At 47.2% G+C, this 22,619-nt stretch overlaps 1 protein-coding gene across 8 annotated transcripts in view; it reads left to right on the top strand.

Moving 5' to 3' along the window:
* Positions 1–22,619, top strand: part of LOC129812676 (myelin transcription factor 1-like protein) — a 149,629-nt gene that overhangs the window by 62,152 nt on the left and 64,858 nt on the right. For all 8 annotated transcript variants that reach the window (XR_008753043.1, XM_055864441.1, XM_055864445.1 and 5 more), the window contains exon 5: positions 1,319–1,381. Coding sequence is in view for 7 of the 8 variants with exons in the window: in XM_055864441.1 (XP_055720416.1) it covers positions 1,319–1,381 (63 nt within the window). In the remaining variant the exon portion in view is untranslated. The remainder of the gene's footprint in view (positions 1–1,318; positions 1,382–22,619) is intronic.

The raw sequence follows: 22,619 nt of genomic DNA, 5'->3' as shown, positions 1-22,619 counted from the left end.
ACGCTTGACTTTCCGTGACGGTTCTGTCTGGTCTGGTCTGGGGAGATATGCCGCTGTGATACTGGAGAGGGTTATGATGGTTATGATGAGGATTAGGCTAAAATGAGAGGAGGGGCTAGGTGAGGGAGTAAAACCAGATTGGAGTGTGAATTACCATAACAGTGCATACGGTACATACGTATAGGAGTACAATGAGAGTGCATTGGGGGTAGAGTAAAGGCAGAAATGTTATATGTTTTTAAAGGGGGAGGAACATCCAATAAAAGTGTGGAGAAGAAAACAGAAACTGAACAACATATTAATAGTAGATGGATGGACAGATGGAACAAGGGAAGAGTGGATAATTGTCTGTTATGTGCATACTCAGTGTGGAGAATGGTGAGCTGTGTGCATACTCAGTGTGGGGAATGGTCAGCTGTGTGCATACTCAGTGTGGAGAATGGTGAGCTGTGTGCATACTCAGTGTGGAGAATGGTGAGCTGTGTGCATACTCAGTGTGGAGAATGGTGAGCTGTGTACATACTCAGTGTGGAGAATGATCAGCTGTGTGCATACTCAGTGTGGAGAATGGTGAGCTGTGTGCATACTCAGTGTGGAGAATGGTGAGCTGTGTGCATACTCCGTGTGGAGAATGGTGAGCTGTGTGCATACTCAGTGTGGAGAATGGTGAGCTGTGTGCATACTCAGTGTGGAGAATGGTGAGCTGTGTGCATACTCCGTGTGGAGAATGGTGAGCTGTGTGCATACTCAGTGTGGAGAATGGTGAGCTGTGTGCATACTCAGTGTGGAGAATGGTGAGCTGTGTGCATACTCAGCGTGGAGAATGGTGAGCTGTGTGCATACTCAGTGTGGAGAATGGTGAGCTGTGTGCATACTCCGTGTGGAGAATGGTGAGCTGTGTGCATACTCAGCGTAGAGAATGGTGAGCTGTGTGCATACTCAGTGTGGAGAATGGTGAGCTGTGTGCATACTCAGTGTGGAGAATGGTGAGCTGTGTGCATACTCAGTGTGGAGAATGGTGAGCTGTGTGCATACTCAGTGTAGAGAATGGTGAGCTGTGTACATACTCAGTGTAGAGAATGGTGAGCTGTGTGCATACTCAGTGTGGAGAATGGTGAGCTGTGTGCATACTCAGTGTGGAGAATGGGGAGATGTGTGCATACTCAGTGTGGAGAATGGTGAGTTATGTCCATACTCAGTGTAGAGAATGGTGAGCTGTGTGCATACTCAGTGTGGAGAATGGGGAGATGTGTCCATACTCAGTGTGGAGAATGGTGAGTTACGTGCATACTCAGTGTGTGTTTCTGTTTCATCGCAGCTGTCCTACACAAGGCTGTGATGGAAGTGGACATGTCAGCGGCAAATATGCAAGACATCGAAGGTAAAACAATCTCCTTTTGGTCTTATTTCAGTAACGGATTATCCATTCTTTCCACTTTTACTGTACACTAATGATTTCCATTTTTTTTTGCTGGTATATCCTTTGAAACGCATTCTGATAGCCTACCATAATTGTTTCCCCTCAGCCAGGTTTGATGGGCAGGTTACTGCACTAATATGTATTCCGATCCCTTTGTCATTTGCATATGTACAGTGGGATATGCTAATCATGTTTTCTAGTGCATAAGCTCTCCATAAAGCTATTCATAAACAAGCACTCAAAATGGAAGGATCTCTCTCCTCTCTAAAGGACATGCCTGTGTTCTATTCCTTCCCTTTTGTTCTAAAATACCAGGCTCATTGTGAACTAATCCCATTTTCACAGTCAAACAAAGAGGGGGTTGCTGCCTTACATAACCGGAACCAGACACTTTGGGCTTCTCCTAAATACGCTGTCAAAAGTATTGGTAGAATCCCCCCTTTTCAGATAAAGGCTGTGACTATTGTGTATATATTATGTGTATCACAGGAGGTTGGTGACACCTTAATTGGGGAGGACAGGTCCGTCGCAATGGCTGGAGCGGAATTAGTGGAACGGTATCAAATACCTCAAACGCATGGTTTCCAGGTGTTTGATGCCATTCCATGTCTGCCGTTCCAGCCGTTATTATGAGCCGTCCTCCCCTCAACAGCTTCCACCGACGTGTATACTAACTTGTGGTTCTCATGCGTGGGTACCATATCACCACAAACACTATGTTAATCATTATGACATCACATGCGTCAGACCCGTTCAGACTCGTCTCTTAAACAGAGCGTTTGTATTTGTCTCTTACTAAATACAGGCAGAGCCGTTCTCTCCCTGTCAGCTCCTCTTGGGCTGGAATGTTCAGAACAGTTGAGGAAGGTGGGCGGGAGAGAAAGCAAGAGAGAGAGAGAGAGAGAGAGAGAGTATTTGAGCAAGGCAGTCTTAGCCAGGCATGCTGATGGATTGAGCCTCTCGTTTGTTTTATTTATCTTCAATTATCCGCTGAGCAAAGCAAAGCACTGGCTGGTGGGATGGACACGTCACACTAAGAGGAGGAGTGTTTCTTTGTCTTCTCTTTGTGTGTGAGAGAGAAAGAAAGAGAAAGAAAAAGAGAGAGCGAAAACAGAGATGGGAAACAGTGCATGGCTATGCAGCCTTCTCCATACTGTCCGTCCTCTCTCTTCTCTCTCGCTATAAAGATACATATGGTACAGAGCGCTGCTGTCTATCAACTGTGCTGACGTCCAAGATGGCGGAAAGACCTAAGCCAGAGGGCCGCCAGCTCTGAGGGGGTTTGAGTAATGACCCCATCCAGACAAGGGCAAGTAATTATAACACTGGAAAGCCTGGCACGTGACCAGGGTGGGAGATTTCTGTGGGAAAGCTAGTGTGTGTTCACGTGTGTGTGTGTGTGTGTGTGTGTGTGTGTGTGTGTGTGTGTGTGTGTGTGTGTGTGTGTGTGTGTGTGTGTGTGTGTGTGTGTGTGTGTGTGTGTGTGTGTGTGTGTGTGTGTGTGTGTGTGTGTGTGTGTGCGCGCGCACACGTGCGTGACTTAGTTTAGTTCCCGATTCACCGACACGGTCATCACATTCTACAATGATTTTGAATAATTAAAATGTTAAATTAACTGGATAATGTCTTGGACGGCCATGTTTCAGCTCTGACACAGGCGATTAAAGCTTCCACTAGAACTACTAGCCTCTCTCATTCCACCAACCAGTGGACAGAGAAAACCTGTGTCTTAACAGAGATGAGGTTAGAACAGGTAGCTAGAGACAATTCCAAAGAACAGTATGCACATCCAAAACTGTCCACAGTTGCAGGGTACAACAATTCCACAAGGAAAGTTGATGAATACCCACACAATTAATGCATTGTTTAATCAGCAACTAGTTGGACCTCAAAGGGTTTTCATCAGGCTTAACTAAGGTTTAGCAATGATGCATCTCCATCTTCGTTTTTCTCTCATGCTCCCACTCTGACTTGTTCCTCTTCCTCTCTCTCTCTCTCTCTCTCTCTCTCTCTCTCTCTCTCTCTCTCTCTCTCTCTCTCTCTCTCTCTCTCTCTCTCTCTGTCTCTCTCTCTCTCTGTCTCCCCCCTCGATCTCTCTCTGTCTCTCTCCCTATCTCTCTCTCTCTGTCTCTCTCTCTCTCTGTCTCTCTGTCTCTCTGTCTCTCTCCCTATCTCTCTCTCTCTCTCTCTCTCTCTCTCTCTCTCTCTCTCTCTCTCTCTCTCTCTCTCTCTCTCTCTCTCTCTCTCTCTCTCTCTCTCTCTCTCTCTCTCTCTCTCTCTCTCTCTCTCTCTCTCTCTCTCTCTGTCTCTCTCTCTCTGTCTCTCTCTCTCGGCCATCTCCGGCAGCTAATTTCTCCTTCAGATGGTTCCGTGCTCATTTGCATACTTATCAAAGTGTTTTGACTATCCGACAGAAGCTCTAAGAAGGTGGGATCATTAATATGTTAATTAGTCCCTTTCTCCGCTCTCTGCACGGCGTGCCAGCGATATCCTCTTTCCTCTCCAGCCTAGCCGCGCTGCAATTCACAAAGCCTTAGAACGCATGCCGCAGACCCAGAAATGCCATAACATAAGACTATTCACACCCTGCTGATGGTTCCATGCAGTCCCAGTAAACCATAGTCTCTGTTTGTCTGTAGCCCATGATTTTATTTTATTATCGTGTCAGGCAACTTCAAGATGCCCAGCCCACATTGTATTTACTGTAGCAAAATAAGATAATCATGTCTATACATACAGTGCCTTCGGAAAGTATTCAGACCCCTTGACTTTTTCCACATTTAGTGACTTTGCAGCCTTATTCTAAAAGGGATTAAATAAAACATTTCCCCATCAATCTACACACAATACCCCATAATGACAAAGCACAAACAGGGTTTTAGAAATGTTTGCAAATGTATATATATATAGAAAAACAACTGAAATACCTTATTTACATAAGTATTTAGAACCTTTGCACCTGACTCAAAATTGAGCTCAGGTGCATTCTGTTTCCGTTGATTATCCTTGAGATGTTTCTACAATTTGATTGGAGTCCACCTGTGGTAAATTCAATTGATTGGACATGATTTGGAAAAGCACACACCTGTCTATACAAGCTCCCACAGTGCAAGTCTGAGCAAAAACCAAGAAATGAGGTCGAAGGAATTGTGAGACAGGATTGTGTCGAGGCACAGATCTGGGGAATGGTCGAAAAAATGTCTGCAGCATTGAAGGTCCCCAAGAGTACAGTGGCCTCCATCATTCTTAAAAGGAAGACGTTTGGAACCAACAAAACTCTTCTTAGTGCTGGCCGCCCGGCCAAACTGAGCAATCGGGGGAGAAGGGCCTTGGTCAGGGAGGTGACCAAGAACCCAATGGTCACTCTAACAGAGCTCCTGAGTTTCTCTGTGGAGATGGGAGAACCTTCCAGAAGGACAACCATGTCTGCAGCACTCCACCAATCAGGCCTTTATGGTAAAGTGGCCAGACGGAAGCCACTCCTCAGTAAAAGGCACATGACAGCCCGCTTGTCTGATAAAACCAAAATTGAACTCTTTGGCCTGAATGCCAAGCGTCACGTCTGGAGGAAACCTGGCACCATCCCTACGGTAAAGCATGTTGGTGGCAGCATCTTGCTGTGGGGATGTTTTTCAGCGGCAGGGACTGGGAGACTAGTCAGGATATGAAAACCTCCTCTAGAGCGCTCAGGACCTCAGACTGCGGCAAAGGTTCACCTTCCAACTGGACAATGAACCTAAGCACACAGTCAAGACAACGCAGGAGTGGCTTCGGTACAAGTCAGAGCTCGGACTTGAACCTGATCGAACATCTGTGGAGAGACCTGAAAATAGCTGTGCAGTGACACTCCCCATCCAACCTGACACAGCTTGAGAGGATCTGAACTCCCCAAATACAGCTGGGCCAAGCTTGTAGCGTCATACCCAAGAAGACTCAAGGCTATAATCGCTGCCAAAGGTGCTTCAACATGGTACTGAGTAAAGGCTCTGAATACTTATGTCAAGTGATATTTCAGTTTTTTATTACATTTGCTAAAATATAAAATAAAATGTTTTTGCTTTGTCATCATGGGGTATTGTGTGTAGATTGATGATGGAGAAAAACTATTTAATCAATTTTAGAACAAGGCTGTAATGTAACAAAATGTGAAAAAGTGGGGGGTCTGAATACTTTCCGAATGGACTGTCTATATAAACATACGTTTATACAGCAGTGAAAAACAATTCAGAAAACAAAACAAAAACATTTCAAGTTTACAACTTATCTTGTCGAAGCTTTGGAGATAAAATTTGCAACCAAGAATAGGTATTTTCAAAAATAGCCATTCAAACTTTTCTTCATATCTAATCAAGAATAGTTCCCGATTTCTTTGCAACATTTTATCAAACAGTATAACTCTCAAATCATCATATAAAGTACGATGAAATAAAAATGGCAGTTCATTCTCGACCTGCCCTAAATCACAGACAGTACATAGTCGCTCTTCTTCATCTATGGCGTTGAACCTACCTACATCAATTGACAAAGGCAGTAGCCCGGTTCTCAACGGGGCACAAACGGACCTTTGGTTTCTGGTTAGGTGAGGGGTGACATAAGGTTCTGGATCGTAGCTGTTTCTGATATGGTTGTATGTTCTGAGTTTTGGTTTTAGCCATATGTCAGTTGACCGTTTTTCTTTGTAGCTTAGGGTTAACTTGCACTGAGCTGTCTGTTTAAACTACTAGAATACAGCTCAGAAATCCATGCATACCCCACAGAACATGCCACTAGAGGTCTCTTCACAGTCCCCAAGTCCAGGACAGACGATGGGAGGTGCACAGTACTACATAGAGCCATGACTACATGGAACTCTATTCCACATCAGGTAACTGATGCAAGCAGTAGAATCAGATTTTTGTTTTAATTATAAAACTACACCTTATGGAAATACAAACTTGTGTTTGATCCTATTAGCATTGCATTGTAACTTGTTTCTAAATATGTGTTGTAGATCAGATTCCTTAAATATAGTCTATGTGTATGAAATGAAATGACTGGGCTTCAATGGATCTCTATGTTATATAAGTCCAGAGCCAGGGGTTCATTTATGGAGCTGACCAAGTGTAATAATATCATTCCAACGGATTTATCTGTAGGTGGAGGTTAATGGGGTAGGAATATTGGATGGCAATAACAGGCCCATTGTAACGGCGGTCCTCCTCCTCTTCTACCGAAAAGGAGGAGTAGTGATCGAACCAAGGCGCAGTGGAGTTTGAACACATAATTTATTAAAGAAAACACGAACTTGACTAAACTAACAAAAACAACAAACGGTGTAGACAGACCTAGACGACGAACTTACATAAAACAAGAAGAACGCACGAATAGGAAACATAGGCTACACAAATCGAACAAACCGTAAACAGTCCCGCGTGGTGTACAGACACAGACACGGAAGACAATCACCCACAACGAACACTGTGAAAACGCCTACCTAAATATGACTCTTAATTAGAGGAACGCCAAACACCTGCCTCTAATTAAGAGCCATACCAGGCAACCCAATAAACCAACACAGAAACAGAAAACATAGAATGCCCACCCAAACTCACGTCCTGACCAACTAACACATATAACAAACTAACAGAAATAGGTCAGGAACGTGACATAACCCCCCCCATAAGGTGCGAACTCTGGGCGCACCAGCACAAAGTCTAGGGGAGGGTCTGGGTGGGCATCTGACCACGGTGGTGGCTCAGGCTCCGGGCGAGATCCCCACCCCACCATAGTCAATCCCAGCCTCCATCTCCCCCTAAAAATGTCCACCCACATCTTACCCCCACAAAATCCTCTTGGTAACATCCATGACAGGGACAGCACCGGGACAGAGGGATAGATCAAGACAGAGGGATAGCACAAGACAGAGGGATAGATCAGAATATAGAGGTAGCTCAGGATAGAGAGGGAGATCAGGATAGAGGGGCAACTCCGGACTGAAAGGCAGCTCCGGACAGAGAGACAGCTGTGGACTGAGGGGCAGTTCTGGGTATATAGCCGTTTCTGGCTGAAGGGCAGCTCATGGCTGACTGACGAATCTGGACGCTCATGGCAGGCTGACGGCTCTCGACGCTCATGGCTGGCTGACGGCTCTCGACGCTCATGGCTGGCTGACGGCTCTCGACGCTCATGGTTGGCTGACGGCTCTGGACGCTCATGGCTCGCTGACGGCTCTCGACGCTCATGGCTGGCTGACGGCTCTCGACGCTCATGGCTGGCTGACGGCTCTCGACGCTCATGGCAGGCTGACGGCTCTCGACGCTCATGGCAGGCTGACGGCTCTGGACGCTCATGGCTCTCTGACGGCTCTGGCTGCTCATGGCTCGCTGGCGGCTCTGGCAGATCCTGTCTGGCTGGCGGCTCTGGCAGATCCTGTCTGGTTGGCGGCTCTGGCAGATCCTGTCTGGTTGGCGGCTCTGGCAGATCCTGTCTGGTTGGCGGCTCTGGCAGATCCTGTCTGGCGGGCGGCTCTAGCGGCTCCTGTCTGGCGGGCGGCTCTAGCGGCTCCTGTCTGGCGGACGGCTCTGTAGGCTCATGGCAGACGGGCGGCTTTGCAGGCTTATGGCAGACGGGCGGCTTTGCAGGCTCATTGCAGATGGATGGCTCAGACGGCGCTGGGGAGACGGATGGCTCAGATGGCGCTGGGGAGACGGATGGCTCAGATGGCGCTGGGGAGACGGATGGCTCAGATGGCGCTGGGGAGACGGATGGCTCAGATGGCGCTGGGGAGACGGATGGCTCAGATGGCGCTGGGGAGACGGATGGCTCTGGTTGGATAAGGCGCACTGTAGACCTGGTGCGTGGTGCCGGAACTGGAGGCACCGGGCTAAGGACACGCACCTTCATGCTAGTGCGGGGAGCAGGGACAGGGCACACTGGACTCTCAAAGCCTACTCTATACCTGGTGCGTGGTACCGGCACTGGTGGCACCGGGCTGAGGGCAAGCACATCAGGATTAGTAGGGGGAGAAGAAACAGTGTGTACAGGGCTCTGGAGACGCACAGGTGGCTTAGTGCGTGGTGCCGGAACTGGAGGCACCGAACTGGATACACGCACTACAGGGAGAGTGCATGGAGAAGGAACAGGGCTCTGGAAACGCACTGGTAGCCTAGTGCGTAGTGTAGACACTGTAGGTACTAGGCTGGGGCGGGGAGGTGGCGCCGGAAATACCGGAAATACCGGACCGTGCAGGCGTACTGGCTCTCTTGAGCATTGAGCCTGCCCAACCTTACCTGGTTGAATGCTCCCGGTCGCCAGACCAGTGCGGGGAGGTGGAATAACCCGCACCGGCCTATGTAGGCGAACCGGGGAAACCATGCGTAAGGCAGGTGCCATGTATGCCGGCCCGAGGAGACGCACTGGAGACCAGACGCGTTGAGCCGGCCTCATGACACCTGGCTCAATGCCCAATCTAGCCCTACCAGTGCGGGGAGGTGGAATAACCCGCACTGGGCTATGCACTCGTACAGGAGACACCGTGCGCTCTACTGCGTAACACGGCGCCTGCCCGTACTCCCGCTCTCCACGGTAAGCCTGGGAAGTGGGCGCAGGTCTCCTACCTGCCCTTGGCCCACTACCTCCTAGCCCCCCCCCAAGAAATTTTTGGGTGTTACTCACGGGCTTTTTGGGCTTCCGTGCAAGACGCGTCCCCTCATAACTCCGGTTCCCTTCTCCGGTTGCCTCTGCTCTCCTCAGTGCCTCCAGCTGTTCCCATGGGAGGCGATCCCTACCAGCCAGGATCTCCTCCCATGTGTAGCAACCTTTCCCGTCCAATACATCGTCCCAAGTCCATTCCTCCTTCTTTTTCTGTCCCTTACTCCGTTTACTCCGCTGCTTGGTTCTGGAGATTTGGTGGGTGGTTCTGTAACGGCGGTCCTCCTCCTCTTCTACCGAAAAGGAGGAGTAGTGATCGAACCAAGGCGCAGTGGAGTTTGAACACATAATTTATTAAAGAAAACACGAACTTGACTAAACTAACAAAAACAACAAACGGTGTAGACAGACCTAGACGACGAACTTACATAAAACAAGAAGAACGCACGAATAGGAAACATAGGCTACACAAATCGAACAAACCGTAAACAGTCCCGCGTGGTGTACAGACACAGACACGGAAGACAATCACCCACAACGAACACTGTGAAAACGCCTACCTAAATATGACTCTTAATTAGAGGAACGCCAAACACCTGCCTCTAATTAAGAGCCATACCAGGCAACCCAATAAACCAACACAGAAACAGAAAACATAGAATGCCCACCCAAACTCACGTCCTGACCAACTAACACATATAACAAACTAACAGAAATAGGTCAGGAACGTGACACCCATGGCAGGATAGTTTGGCCAGCCGTTTTAGATTAGTCAACTCTAGTCAATTAGTCAAGTCTGTCACGTTCCTGACCTTATTTGCCTTTGTTTTACTTTGTTTAGTTGGTCAGGACGTGAGCTGGGTGGGTAGTCTATGTTATGTGTTTCTATGTTGGGTTTAATGTGTTGCCTGATATGGTTCTCAATTAGAGGCAGGTGTTTGACGTTTCCTCTGATTGAGAACCATATTAAGGTAGGCTGTTCTCACTGTTTGTTGGTGGGTGATTGTTCCTGTGTCTGTGTCTACCACACGGGACTGTTTCGTTTGTTCGTTCGTTTAGGTAGTTTGTTCCTGTTTCATGCGTTCTTCGTGTTTATGTAAGTTCTTGTTCAGGTCAGTTTACGTCATTTGTTATTTTGTAATCAATTCAAGTGTTCTTCGTGTTTCGTCTTTCATTTATTAAATTCATTATGTCTACATACAACGCTGCATTTTGGTCCGACCCTTACTCCTTCTCCTCATCCGAGGAGGAGGCATTAGACAGCCGTTACAAAGTCTCAACGCTGATAGATAATTGGCTGGCTGGTGTTATTAAGACAGAGGGACTAGAGCAGGCTTCTCTAACGCCTGGTGTGACTAAAAATCACTAGACAATGTTCTATTAGACGAAGCATTAATAGCTGATGCTGTTAACATGGCATTCAGGGATTTGATGGAAGTTCCTTTGCCCATAAGAAATCCAATCAAAATGGTATTTTCTTTTTTCTTCTATTTTCTAGAAAATATGTACTGTTTATTTTCCCTCTCTCTGTTTTCCTCTGAAGTTTTGTGAAAATTCATCACACGTTAATTATGTGTGAGAAAAAAAAACGAAGCAGGGTTTTCTTTATGGTGTGAACATGCCAAGGGGTCAAGGCAGGGCAGTAGATCCCGCCCACTCAGGCCATACTTAATAATGACTCTCACTTTGAACCCACTTACTGTCTGGAAGGTTGATTGACAGATAGTGTCTGTGGTGTCGGGGGTGAACAAGCCCCTCTGGACCACGACTAGAGTTACAGAGCAGTGGCAGCTAAATTACACCTTAGGAAGGACCTCTGGCTCAGAGAGAGCGAGGGAGGGAGGGCTGATGAATGAAGAATGGATGTGAGATGAGAGGCAGAGGTTGAACCGTGTGGGTCCACAGAGCACATAGAAGATGAGAGGAATGAGTAACACACCAGGCAGATCGCTCAAGAGTGATAGGGGGGATTGTGGCAATTGTGAGGGCTATTACCATCAAGTAGGCTTGGGTTTTGCTAGGGCGTTGTGGATGGGAATAATCCAGTAATCCCATGACTCTGGATAAGGTTTATTCCCAGTGGTGGAAACTAATTGTTAATTTTTTTGTTTTAATCCTATCCCAAACCTTCACCCATAACTTAACCATTCGGAATGAATGCCTGACCTTTATGTTTTAACCCTTATTCCAAACCTTAACCCTTAATCCAATGACTCCGGATCAGAAGGTATCCTGTTCAATCCCAGTGGTGGAAACACATTTTTGATTTTTTTGTTTTGACCCTATCCCAAACCTTAACGCTTAATTTAACCATTTTGATTTAATACCTAGCCTTAATGTTTTAACATTATCCCAAACCCTATCCTAAATTCAGTTGGTAGAGCATGGCATTTGTAAAGCCATGATAGTGGGTTCGATTAGGGGACCACCCATACGTAAAATGTATGCACGCATGACTGTAGGTCGCTTTGAAGAAAAGTGTCTGATGAATGGCATAAAACCCAGGGTGTCAAAAACACTTAGTAATTTGATGTTTGGAGCAACTTCAAAATTTGACATGTGGATGAACGTCTAATTCTGCGGTGAGACTCTAAGAGCTTGTTGACACACATACTGAGTAACGCACGTACACACACACACACACACACACACACACACACACACACACACACACACACACACACACACACACACACACACACACACACACACACACACACACACACACACACACACACACACACACACACACACACACACACACATTTCATGGGGTGATGAGACCCAGCATGAAACCATTAGATACACAGTCCTAATCAGTCACTATTAGCATTTCATAATTCTCACATAGCGTTTATCAGTCATTCGCAATCATTCACTAATACACATTTAGAAAATGTATGCACATACAGTACAGTCCATGTAATCACCTCTGCACACAGCTAGTAATACAGTTTTTTACAATCCCTTTGGCACTAATTTCAGAACCGTGTGGTCATTTTTCAAAACTCTAGACACAAAACTCAAAACGGTCATCACTTGTAACACAGGCTGTCCAATGTTCAAAACATTGCATTGTGCATTCATATCTTTAAAGAAACCTTGCACATGCATAATCATTGGTTCCAATAACTCATTAATTATGAAATACCATAGGCACAATCATTTAGATCACCCACACACAAGATACCGATAGTTTCACTGTGTAGTTGTTCGTTCAATCAATAAATATTGTAGTACAAAATATGTGATACATGTTTCATTATGGTACTACACGTAAATACATCACTGTAAAAAGACTAGTAAAGAGAATACTACAGACACAGTGGAATCATTGAACAAAATATGAAATGTATTGATGAAATACAATAAAATCACTCATAGGTTTCTTTGAATCAAGGCAAAAATAATTTGCTACAAAAAAAGAAAAAAAACTACAGTACAACATCACCTGCAGTGTTCCTCAGCTGGCTTACTGTAAAAAGCAAAACAAAATATTGATTACTGTACTTCTATATTTCCATCAACCCTGTCTTGTGGATTTGGATTCTCATCGACATCACAATGGATTTCTTTCATTAGCCAAACATCTTGGGAAGAATCTCCTCAATCGGGTTTAAGGAAAGGAGAGTATGGGGGTAAGTACAGGGTGGTAAATTGTGGATGGGCCTGAAACCATGCTTGCACCATTTGAGCATGGTGGAACCTGACACTATCCCACACAATGACATAGGTCATGCCATCAGCTCTACAGATCTGATTTAGCTCATCAAGGAAGGTTACATTCGAACAGCGAATCATGTGACTGCCTGCAACTCAATATATAGAGTATATAGAGTAGAGAGCTTTAGTTGTTGTTCAACCTAACATTAGAACGGGCAAGATGCGTAATCTAAGCAACTTTGACTGTGGTATGATTGTTGATGCCACACATGGTGATTCTAGCATCTCAGAAACAGCTGCCCTCCTGGGATTGTTACGCACTATAGTCTCTAGAGTTTACAGAGAATGGTGCGATAAATAAAACACATTCAGTGAGTGACAGTTCTGTGGGCAAAAACACCTTGTTAATGAGAGAGGTCAGAGGAGAATGTCCAGACTCATTCAAGCTAACAGAAAGGCCACAAATGCTCAAATAACAGTTGTTTAAAACAGTAGTGAGCAGAATGGCATCTCTTAACGTACAACATCGTGAATAATTCAGGCTGCTGTGGAGGCAAAAGGGGGTCCTACCCTGTACTAGATAGGTGTACCTAATAAAGTGGCCGGTGAGTGTACAGTAATGTCAAATCTGAAAACATGGTCTGGAAAAGTGGTACATGGGACCATAGAAACAGTGTCTGATAAAGAATGATGATGAAATATTACATCCATAGATAATGTAGTCCAATTGGTTCATGTTCCACGGTAATTGGTGTCAATGGATCTCGTTATCCTGAAACTTCATGATCTAAACATGGAATATTGTTAGTCAGTTTCCATAAAACTCTGCATTAAGAGTAATGCAACAGTTACTTATCCTTTTGAGCAGGTGTGTCAGTTGATAGTTAGATCATTGTAATGAAATGAATAGACAGTCATCTCAGATGTAATGTGTGAATTTCATTTTGAAATGGTAATACTTAAATGTTAAGTTGTGTCATTTTGAACAGGTGATTTTAGTTCAATGAACAAATTATCTTAGCTTTATGTGTATTGTATCCAAGCAATTGGAAAAAGAGTTTCGAAAAATGTGCATTTTGATCATTGGTTGTGAGTTTTGTGTCTAGAGTTTTGAAAAATGACATCAGGGTTCCGAAATTAGTGCTAAAGTGATTGTAAAAAACTGTAAACACACACATTTCCACACACATTCCACACACATACACGCGCACACACACACACACACAAACACACACACACACACACACACACACACACACACACACACACACACACACACACACACACACACACACACACACACACACACACACACACACACACACACAAAACACACACACACACACACACACACTCACACATCGAGTGCCTGTCTGCCTCTCTGATTCAGAGAACCTCCAATAACAGGCGGTGCGGTTTGAAGAGCCCCAGAGGACCAGAGGACTTCGAGAGGCCTCACACCCCTCCTGTGAGATCCCTAGAGAGGGAGGAAATCCACAGCTCACACCCCCCCTGTGAGATCCCTAGAGAGGGAGGAAATCCACAGCTCACACCCCTCCTGTGAGATCCCTAGAGAGGGAGGAAATCCACAGCTCACACCCCTCCTGTGAGATCCCTAGAGAGGGAGGAAATCCACAGCTCACACCCTTCATGTGAGATCCCTAGAGAGGGAGGAAATCCACAGCTCACACCCCTCCTGTGAGATCCCTAGAGAGGGAGGAAATCCACAGCTCACACCCCTCCTGTGAGATCCCTAGAGAGGGAGGAAATCCACAGCTCACACTCCTCCTGTGAGATCCCTGGAGAGGGAGGAAATCCACAGCTCACACCCCTCCTGTGAGATCCCTAGAGAGGGAGGAAATCCACAGCTCACACCCCTCCTGTGGGATCCCTAGAGAGGGAGGAAATCCACAGCTCACACCCCTCCTGTGAGATCCCTAGAGAGGGAGGAAATCCACAGCTCACACCCTTCATGTGAGAGGGTGGATCTGTGTGTCTTTGCCAAGTATACTGTACACACACACACAGAGGTACATTCTCAAAAGACACACACACACACACACACACACACACACACACACACACACACACACACACACACACACACACACACACACACACACACACACACACACACACACACACACACACACACACACACACACACACACACACATCCATTAACATCGGTTTCTTCATAGTCCAGAGCAGGAATCCTCCCTGAGCAGCCACTCAAAGCAAATCATTTCACCAGAGAGAACATAAGCCTGAAATACAGACGGTACAGACGGTATCCTTCTGTGTCCCACCATTGTGTCTAAATGGTGGAGCAGGGCACTAGTATAACATGTAACTGAACATCCTCTAACTAGCTGCCTCTCATACCTCCTCCGTCACACAGATAGAAGAGGGGTATTGAGGGATGGTCGGTAAACCTGTTTCAGGTCCCTGTGGCATCATTAAGGCAGATAAATGCTCTCGGTTCAGTCCAGGCTGTTTGTCAGCCCCTCTAAGAAGGGGTGAAGGAAGGAGAAGCTATAAAGTCCAATTAGTGTGTGGAAGGACAGAGTAACGGCCGTGCGACTGGCCTCGGGAGCCACACTCTGACACCTCACAGGCTATACACTAACACAATCAGGAAGTGGAATGGAGGTAGAACTGTAATGGCGGAGCCATGGTGAAGGGAGCTACCAGGCAGCTCAAAACCGCTACTGAGTCAAAGTGGTTTGTTTGTGACACTCCACCATTTTCCAGTGGTTTTACTTCATGAGAAACCCTCCTATGCATGCATCCAAATGTAAAAGAGAAATAGGCCACATGGTTTCCTCTGAGATACCAATACTCACTGTGACACACACACACACACACACACACACACACACACACACACACACACACACACACACACACACACACACACACACACACACACACACACACACACACACACACACACACACACACACACACACACACACACACACACACACACACACACACATAACTCTCTCTTTCTGACAGTGATGTTTTGGTTTTGGGTGGCATTTAGTTTCTGGGCTGCACAAGATGCTTCATAAATGAATGATGAGTAAATCTGTGAAGTGTGAATAATTGATGGCAGCAGAGGTAACAAACAAAGGACTGCTGTTATTATTAGTTAATAAGACACTGTAGATACTCACTAACGATACCTCATTATCTCACAGCCTACCTACTCGTCCTCCATGTTTGGAAGGCAGGATGTCAGGCTAACAGGATATGCATTGCAGACTAAAACACTGTTCAATCCCTCCAGGCCTATGTGACTATCCCTACCTGGGAGATGTGCCGTTGCCTAGCGCACGGTAATTACATCCCACGCTAACAAATTATTAGCCGATGATGGATAGGTTAACACGCTTACTTACTCATGCCTCAATGCTAGCTGATACGATATGCACCATATAGGTGTCATATATACCTGATATACGCGGTGCCCGTATATGTGTGTGCCGTTACGGTGGGTGGTGACTGTCACAGTGTTAAGGGCTGGTGTTTTATGGACATTGTCTATCTATAGATCAGCAATGATTAAGTGGTTCAACTGGTTCACTAATAGCTCAGGGTAGCTCAGTGGTGGTGGTGGTGGTGTGTCGTAGGTCTGACCTAAGGAAAGGACATCTGGCTGGGGTCTCTATGCAATATTTTACCCTCCCATCCTCCATAAACTGTCTCTGTGGTGCTCTCATTGCCACAGCCACCCACAGACAAGGTTTTGTTTTGCCTCAGTGTATCTCAAAGAGCTGAGAGCAAAACAATAATATTAATGCATATTTTCCAATATCGGCATAATTTCTCTCTTTATCATTTGTTATGAATATATAATATATGTATATATATATATATATACATATATATATATATATATATATATATATATATATATATATATCTGTGTGTTTGTCTTCTTTTTGGTCTTGATGCAATGGTGAGGGGGAGGAGGGGAAGGGTGCTTGTTTTGAGGTGGGGTGTTGGGATGGTGGGTACAGGGGTACAGGGGTACAGGGGTGGTACAGGGGTTCAGGGGTTGTGGTAGTGATTGCCATGGCTGCAGCTGGGGCTGAGTAATTGCCTGTCTTGGTGGGAGCGTGTTCTGGAGCTAAAGTCGAGTGCTTTCTTCCTGATGTATAGCTCATTTGGATTCCGCCAGCCTTCCGCCAGCCTTGGGGCTGTATTATTCATGCCTTGGCAGATAGCACTCACTAAAAGCATTGGAATGGAGCCAGGTAGTGGTGGGGCGACACAGGAACACTTCACCTAGCAGCCTGGCAGAGGGAAAGAGAGAGGGGGCGGGAGAGGGAGGGAGAGGGAAGGAGAGGGAGAGGTGTGTTGTTAGGAAAAGAGAGCGATTGAGAAAGAGTTAGAGGGAACGGTACAGAAATAGGATATGGAGAGGGAGAGAGAGAGAGAGAGAGAGAGAGAGAGAGAGAGGGAGAGAGGGAGAGAGAGAGAGAGGGAGAGAGAGAGAGAGAGAGAGGGAGAGGGAGAGAGAGAGAGGGCGAAAGACCTTAGAAAGGGATGAGAACAGGGTGTAGTGAACAAGCAGCCCTCAACCCCTCCGCCCCTCCAGTGCAGCCACCCCACTGCCCCCTCCAGCGCAGCCACCCCACTGCCCCCTCCAGCGCAGCCACCCCACTGCCCCCTCCAGCGCAGCCACCCCACTGCCCCCTCCAGCGCAGCCACCCCACTGCCCCCTCCAGCGCAGCCACCCCACTGCCCCCTCCAGCGCAGCCACCCCTCCAGCGCAGCCACCCCTCCGCCCCCTCCAGCGCAGCCACCCCACTGCCTCCTTGTGCAAATACAGATAAGGTCACGTTAATCATAATGCCACCTCCCTTTGAAAAATTACCCTCCATACAATCAACCCCCCGCTGTGAGGTATCTGGCGCTGAAATGGACATTTCCATATTTAATTGGCAGCTTTATTTTCCAGTAAGAGAGGGAGCGGGTGAGTGTGAGGCAGAATGAATAGAGGTGAAGAATCAGCATACATGTAGGAGTGGCCAGTGCTCTGTAGACTGGCTCTGTGGGCACTATTTTAGGGTTCCATATGTTTTATGGTGATCATCTAAGTTAGTATATTTCATTCACTTGTTTTGTCTTTGTTTCGTGTAACCACTGCCATTATTGAATAGTCAACGGTGGAGTCAGCTTCCCTTGGTTTTCAGTCAACTGCAGCACCGTTTTTCCTACAGCATGTTGTTCGTAATAAGCACATATTTTTTTATATATAAAACAACAACATAAGACACCTTCAAACACATTTCAAAACCTCGCCCCTCTAATATATTCTGCCACTCTCATCTATACCCCTTCTTCCCTTTCTTCCTCTGCCATTTGTTTATTTTTTCCCTTTGTGTTTTCCTTCTCTTTGTTTAGTGGTGTGTTATTATGACAGTCAGTCAGGCTAGCTCCAGTACCCAGCGCTGCTCTAGCCTAGCGTTAGCTAGCGTGTGGTAAACAGGTGGTGTTTACGCTTCCTGCCTCAGCCTGCCTGTTCCCCTCCCTCCCTCCCCCCTCCCGCTGGAAACACATCAAAGGGAATGAGAGATCATGTGTAGCGAGCCCAGCGCCGAGCAGCATGCCAGGGGGACCTGTGACGAGGAGCGAGGGGGCGCATGCCAGTCAGAGGCTTAGGGCCCTCAATCTCCTCTCCGGGCCGGGCACATCCTGACCTCCTACACACCCACACCCCCCCAACTATCTCCCTTGCCCCCAGCCCCCTAGCCTGCCATCCCTCCGCACGGCTGCCAACTAAATTACATCAATGTCAAGAGCCCTCCCCTGTCTCTGCTGGGGAAATGTACCAGGCCCAGTAAACAAGCCAACAGAACAGTCACAGCAGCCAGGCACTAATGGCAGCAGACACTAAAGGCTGGGTGGGTGGAAGTAAAGCTGGATCTTAGGTAGAGAACTGTACACTAGTTATTTCAGATGGTGAGTATGGCACAGTTCCTGTACTACCATGGTGGGCCAGTGATATTTTAGGGCTTGTTCAGTTCACTCGTGTTTTTTTTTGCTGCTAATCCTAAATGGGGAGGCTCTGGTGAATAGGTATGGCCATCTCTGTGCATGTCTGAACCCTATCTCAAACTAACTTTCAAAAACATTTTTGACATGATATGATTGCAGTATGAACTCCATTAATGTAACAAACCCAGTGTAGTTAATACAGATGGATAGAGTAGAGGGGGAGGGTAAACCTTCTCCAAGATGGCCGCAGGGCTCTGCAGCTTCTCTCTGTGTCTCTCCACATGTTGAAGTGATTGATTGAAGTAATTATGTGAGTGGAGAGGATCCTTACCTGGGTGATTCAGGAGTGACTTTAGCTGTGGAATGACAAATGGGTGCAATACAGTACATGAGTAGAACCACAAGCCTGATTAGTCCACCTCGTATAGAAATTAGACTCGAAATCATGCAAAGTATCTTATTTATATCAACAGAGATGCATCTACCAAAGTAATTTCCTATGCTGACCACTCCCTCCATACAGTCTGTTTTACTGGTGTGTATAACCCTGTGGCGGTCTGTAGATGAACTAATGGATTCAGTGATGGTGATGGGCAGCTATAGCCTCTGGTCAGTCCCAGGGATGTGAATGTGTTAGACCCACTCTCCTCCTGGAGCCCTATTTCTCTATCCTCTCAGTGAGGCCATGATCACTGGACCTGAGACCGACAGACACACATGTCTGTCTGATGGGGGTCATATGGCTTAGAGGGGCCCTAGGAGAGGCTATGGGGCTACTGGTTGGGCTCCTGCGGTAGAGGATAAGGAGCTGGGGCTGGGTGGGGAGCACCCATAGGGCTGCTGGTAGACAGGCTACTGCCTCTCAGTTTCATTCTGTCAGGTTTTGATGGCAGGGCTGAGGCTGGGTCTGGGGCAATGGGTAGGGGTAAGGGCAGGGGTAAAGGCAAGGGTAGGTTGAAGGACAAGAGGCAATGACTGGTGCTGAAGAAGAGGCTAGGTAAGGGGCTGAGGCAGAGGAAGGCACTGCGGCTGCCTGTCAGGCTGACTTGATGATGGGAGCCGGGTATCTGCAGGGGTTTGATTCCTCTGGCTTTCTCTTCACTCCACTGCACCGGCTGTCTCCTGTTACAGCCCATAACGCTGCAGTGGAAGACACTAGGGACTTGGTGTTATTGATGTTTTACAATACCACCTCTGTAATGGCAGTGTTTACAAATGATACAATAGTGTGTGTGTTGTATTATTCAGATATCACATTGTATGAGCTCTAACTTACTGGGAAGGTTTTACTAGTGAAAGTGCCATGTTAAGAAGCAAGAGAACAGTTAGCCTGAACCACACAGCTTTTGTTCTTTTCTTTGGAGGGGAGAAGACTGTCGGGTCTCTCTCTCTCTCTCTTCTCTCTCATACACATTGTTCCTCTCTCTCTCTCTCTCTCTCTCTCTCTCTCTCTCTCTCTCTCTCTCTCTCTCTCTCTCTCTCTCTCTCTCTCTCTCTCTCTCTCTCTCTCTCTCTCTCTCTCTCTCTCTCTCTCTCTCTCTCTCTCTCTCTCTCTCTCTCTCTCTCTCTCTCTCTCTCACACACACACACACACTCGTTGTCCCTCTCCCTCACACTCGTTGTCCCTCTTGCTGTTTCTCTCTCTCTCTTCCCATCTCTCTCCCTCATTCCATCCCCCATCTCGCTCTCTATTTCTCTCTGACTAGCTTCACGACTGTGTGCGAGGATGGTAAATCCCTGTTGTATTTCTGGAGGATATCACCATGGAGACGGCGCTCTGCCACGCGTGCCTATAGATCCTGTTAGATAGGGGCACAGCGAGAGGTGCACGACACTCCTCCAAGAAGGGGAGAGACGGAGAGAGACAGAGAGGTAGAAAGCAGACGGGGGATGGTTGAAAGACGAAGAGGGAGAGGCATGAGAGAGAGGTTTGAGAGAGAGAGAGAGAGAGTTAAAGCTATGTGAGTGCAGCAGCAGTCTCATCCCAGTGTCAGGGAGACAAATATCACATGATGCTAATGAGTGGCAAAATCTCGGCCCCCCGCTGTGAACAGGCTTTAATATGACTGCTAATAAAGCTGCTGTGTAACACTGTCACATTCCTTCACACACTCACTGTCACCCACCTGGGATTACGCACACACAGACGCGTGTACAAACACGCACGCATGGAATCTGATCACGACTCCATTTTGCTCCTCCCTTCCTATAAGCAGAAACTCAAACAGGAAGTACACGTGCTAAGGTCTATTCAACGCTCTGACCAATCGGAATCTATGCTTCAAGATTGTTATGATCACGCGAACTGGGATATGTTCCATGTAGCCTCTGAGAATAATGGTGACTGAGTTCATCAGGAATTGTATAGGAGATGTTGTACCCATTGTGACGGCTCAGACATGAGGCATATGTGACAGGGACTACAGACAATAACGGACAACAAATGGCAAACCAGACACCAATGTCTTGCTCAAGTACAAGCTAAACACCTTCTTCGCCTGCTTTGAGGATAACACAGTGCCACCGACGCGGCCCCCTACCAAGGATTTGGGGTCTCCTTCTCCGTGGCCGACGTGAGTAAGACATTTAAGCATTTTAACCCTCGCAAGGCTGCCCGCCCAGACGGAATCCTTAGCCGCGTCCTCCAGCTGGCTGGAGTGTTACAGACATATTCAATCGCTCCCTATCCCAGTCTGCTGTCCCCACTTGCTTCAAGGTGTCCACCATTTTCTATACCCAAGAAAGCAAAAGTAACTGAACTAAATGACTATCGCCCCATAGCACTCACTTCTGTCATCATGAAGTGCTTTGAGAGGCTGGTTAAGGATCATATCACCTCTACCTTACCTGTCACCCTAGACTCACTTCAATTTGCTTACTGCCCCCAATAGATCCACAGATAATGCAATCGCCATCACACTGCCCTATCCCATCTGGACAAGAGCGATACCTATGTAAGAATGCTGTTCATTGACTATAGCTCAGCATTCAACACCATAGTACCCTCCAAGCTCATCATTAAGCTCTGGGCCTTGGGTCTGAACCCCGCCCTGTGCAACTGGGTCCTGGACTTCCTGACGGGCCGCCCTCAGGTGTTGAAAGTAGGAAACAACACCTCCACTTCAATGATCCTCAACACTGGGGCCCCACAAGGGTGCGTGCTCAGACCCCTCCTGTACTCCCTGTTCACCCATGACTGCGTGGCCACGCACTCCTCGAACTCAATCCTCAAGTTTGCAGACGGCACAACAGTAGTAGGTCTGATTACCAACAATGATGAGACAGCCTACAGGGAGGAGGTGAGGGCCCTGGCAGAGTGGTGCCAGGAAAATAACCTCTCACTCAATGTCAACTAAACAAAGGAGGTGATCGTGGACTTCAGGAAACAGCAGAGGGAGCACGCCCCATCCACATCGATGGGACCACAGTGGAGAGAGTGTTCCTCGGCGTACACATCTGAAACGATCCACCCACACAGACAGTAAGCACAACAGCGCCTCTTCAACCTCAGGAGACTGAGGAAATTCGGCCCCTAAAACCCTCAACTTTTATAGATGCACAATTGAGAGGACCCTGTCGGGCTGTATCACAGCCTGGTATGGCAACTGCACCGCACGCAACCGCAGGGCACTCCAGAGGGTGGTGCGGTCTGCCCAATGCATCACAGGGCGCAAACTACCTGCCCTCCAGGACACCTACAGCACCCTAAGTCACAGGAAGGCCAAAAATATCATCAAGGACATCAACCTCACGAGCCACGGCCTGTTCACCCCGTTATCATCCAGAAGGCGAGGTATGTATAGGTGCATCAAAGCTGGGACCGAGAGACTGATAAATAGCTTCTATCTCAAGGTCATCAGACTGTTAAATCGCCATCACTAGCCGGCTTCCACCC

Source organism: Salvelinus fontinalis, chromosome 16 (genome assembly GCF_029448725.1).
Source record: "Salvelinus fontinalis isolate EN_2023a chromosome 16, ASM2944872v1, whole genome shotgun sequence".
NCBI lineage: Eukaryota > Metazoa > Chordata > Actinopteri > Salmoniformes > Salmonidae > Salvelinus > Salvelinus fontinalis.
Note: the sequence above shows the minus strand (reverse complement) of the source record. Positions and strands in the feature narration are given on the sequence as shown.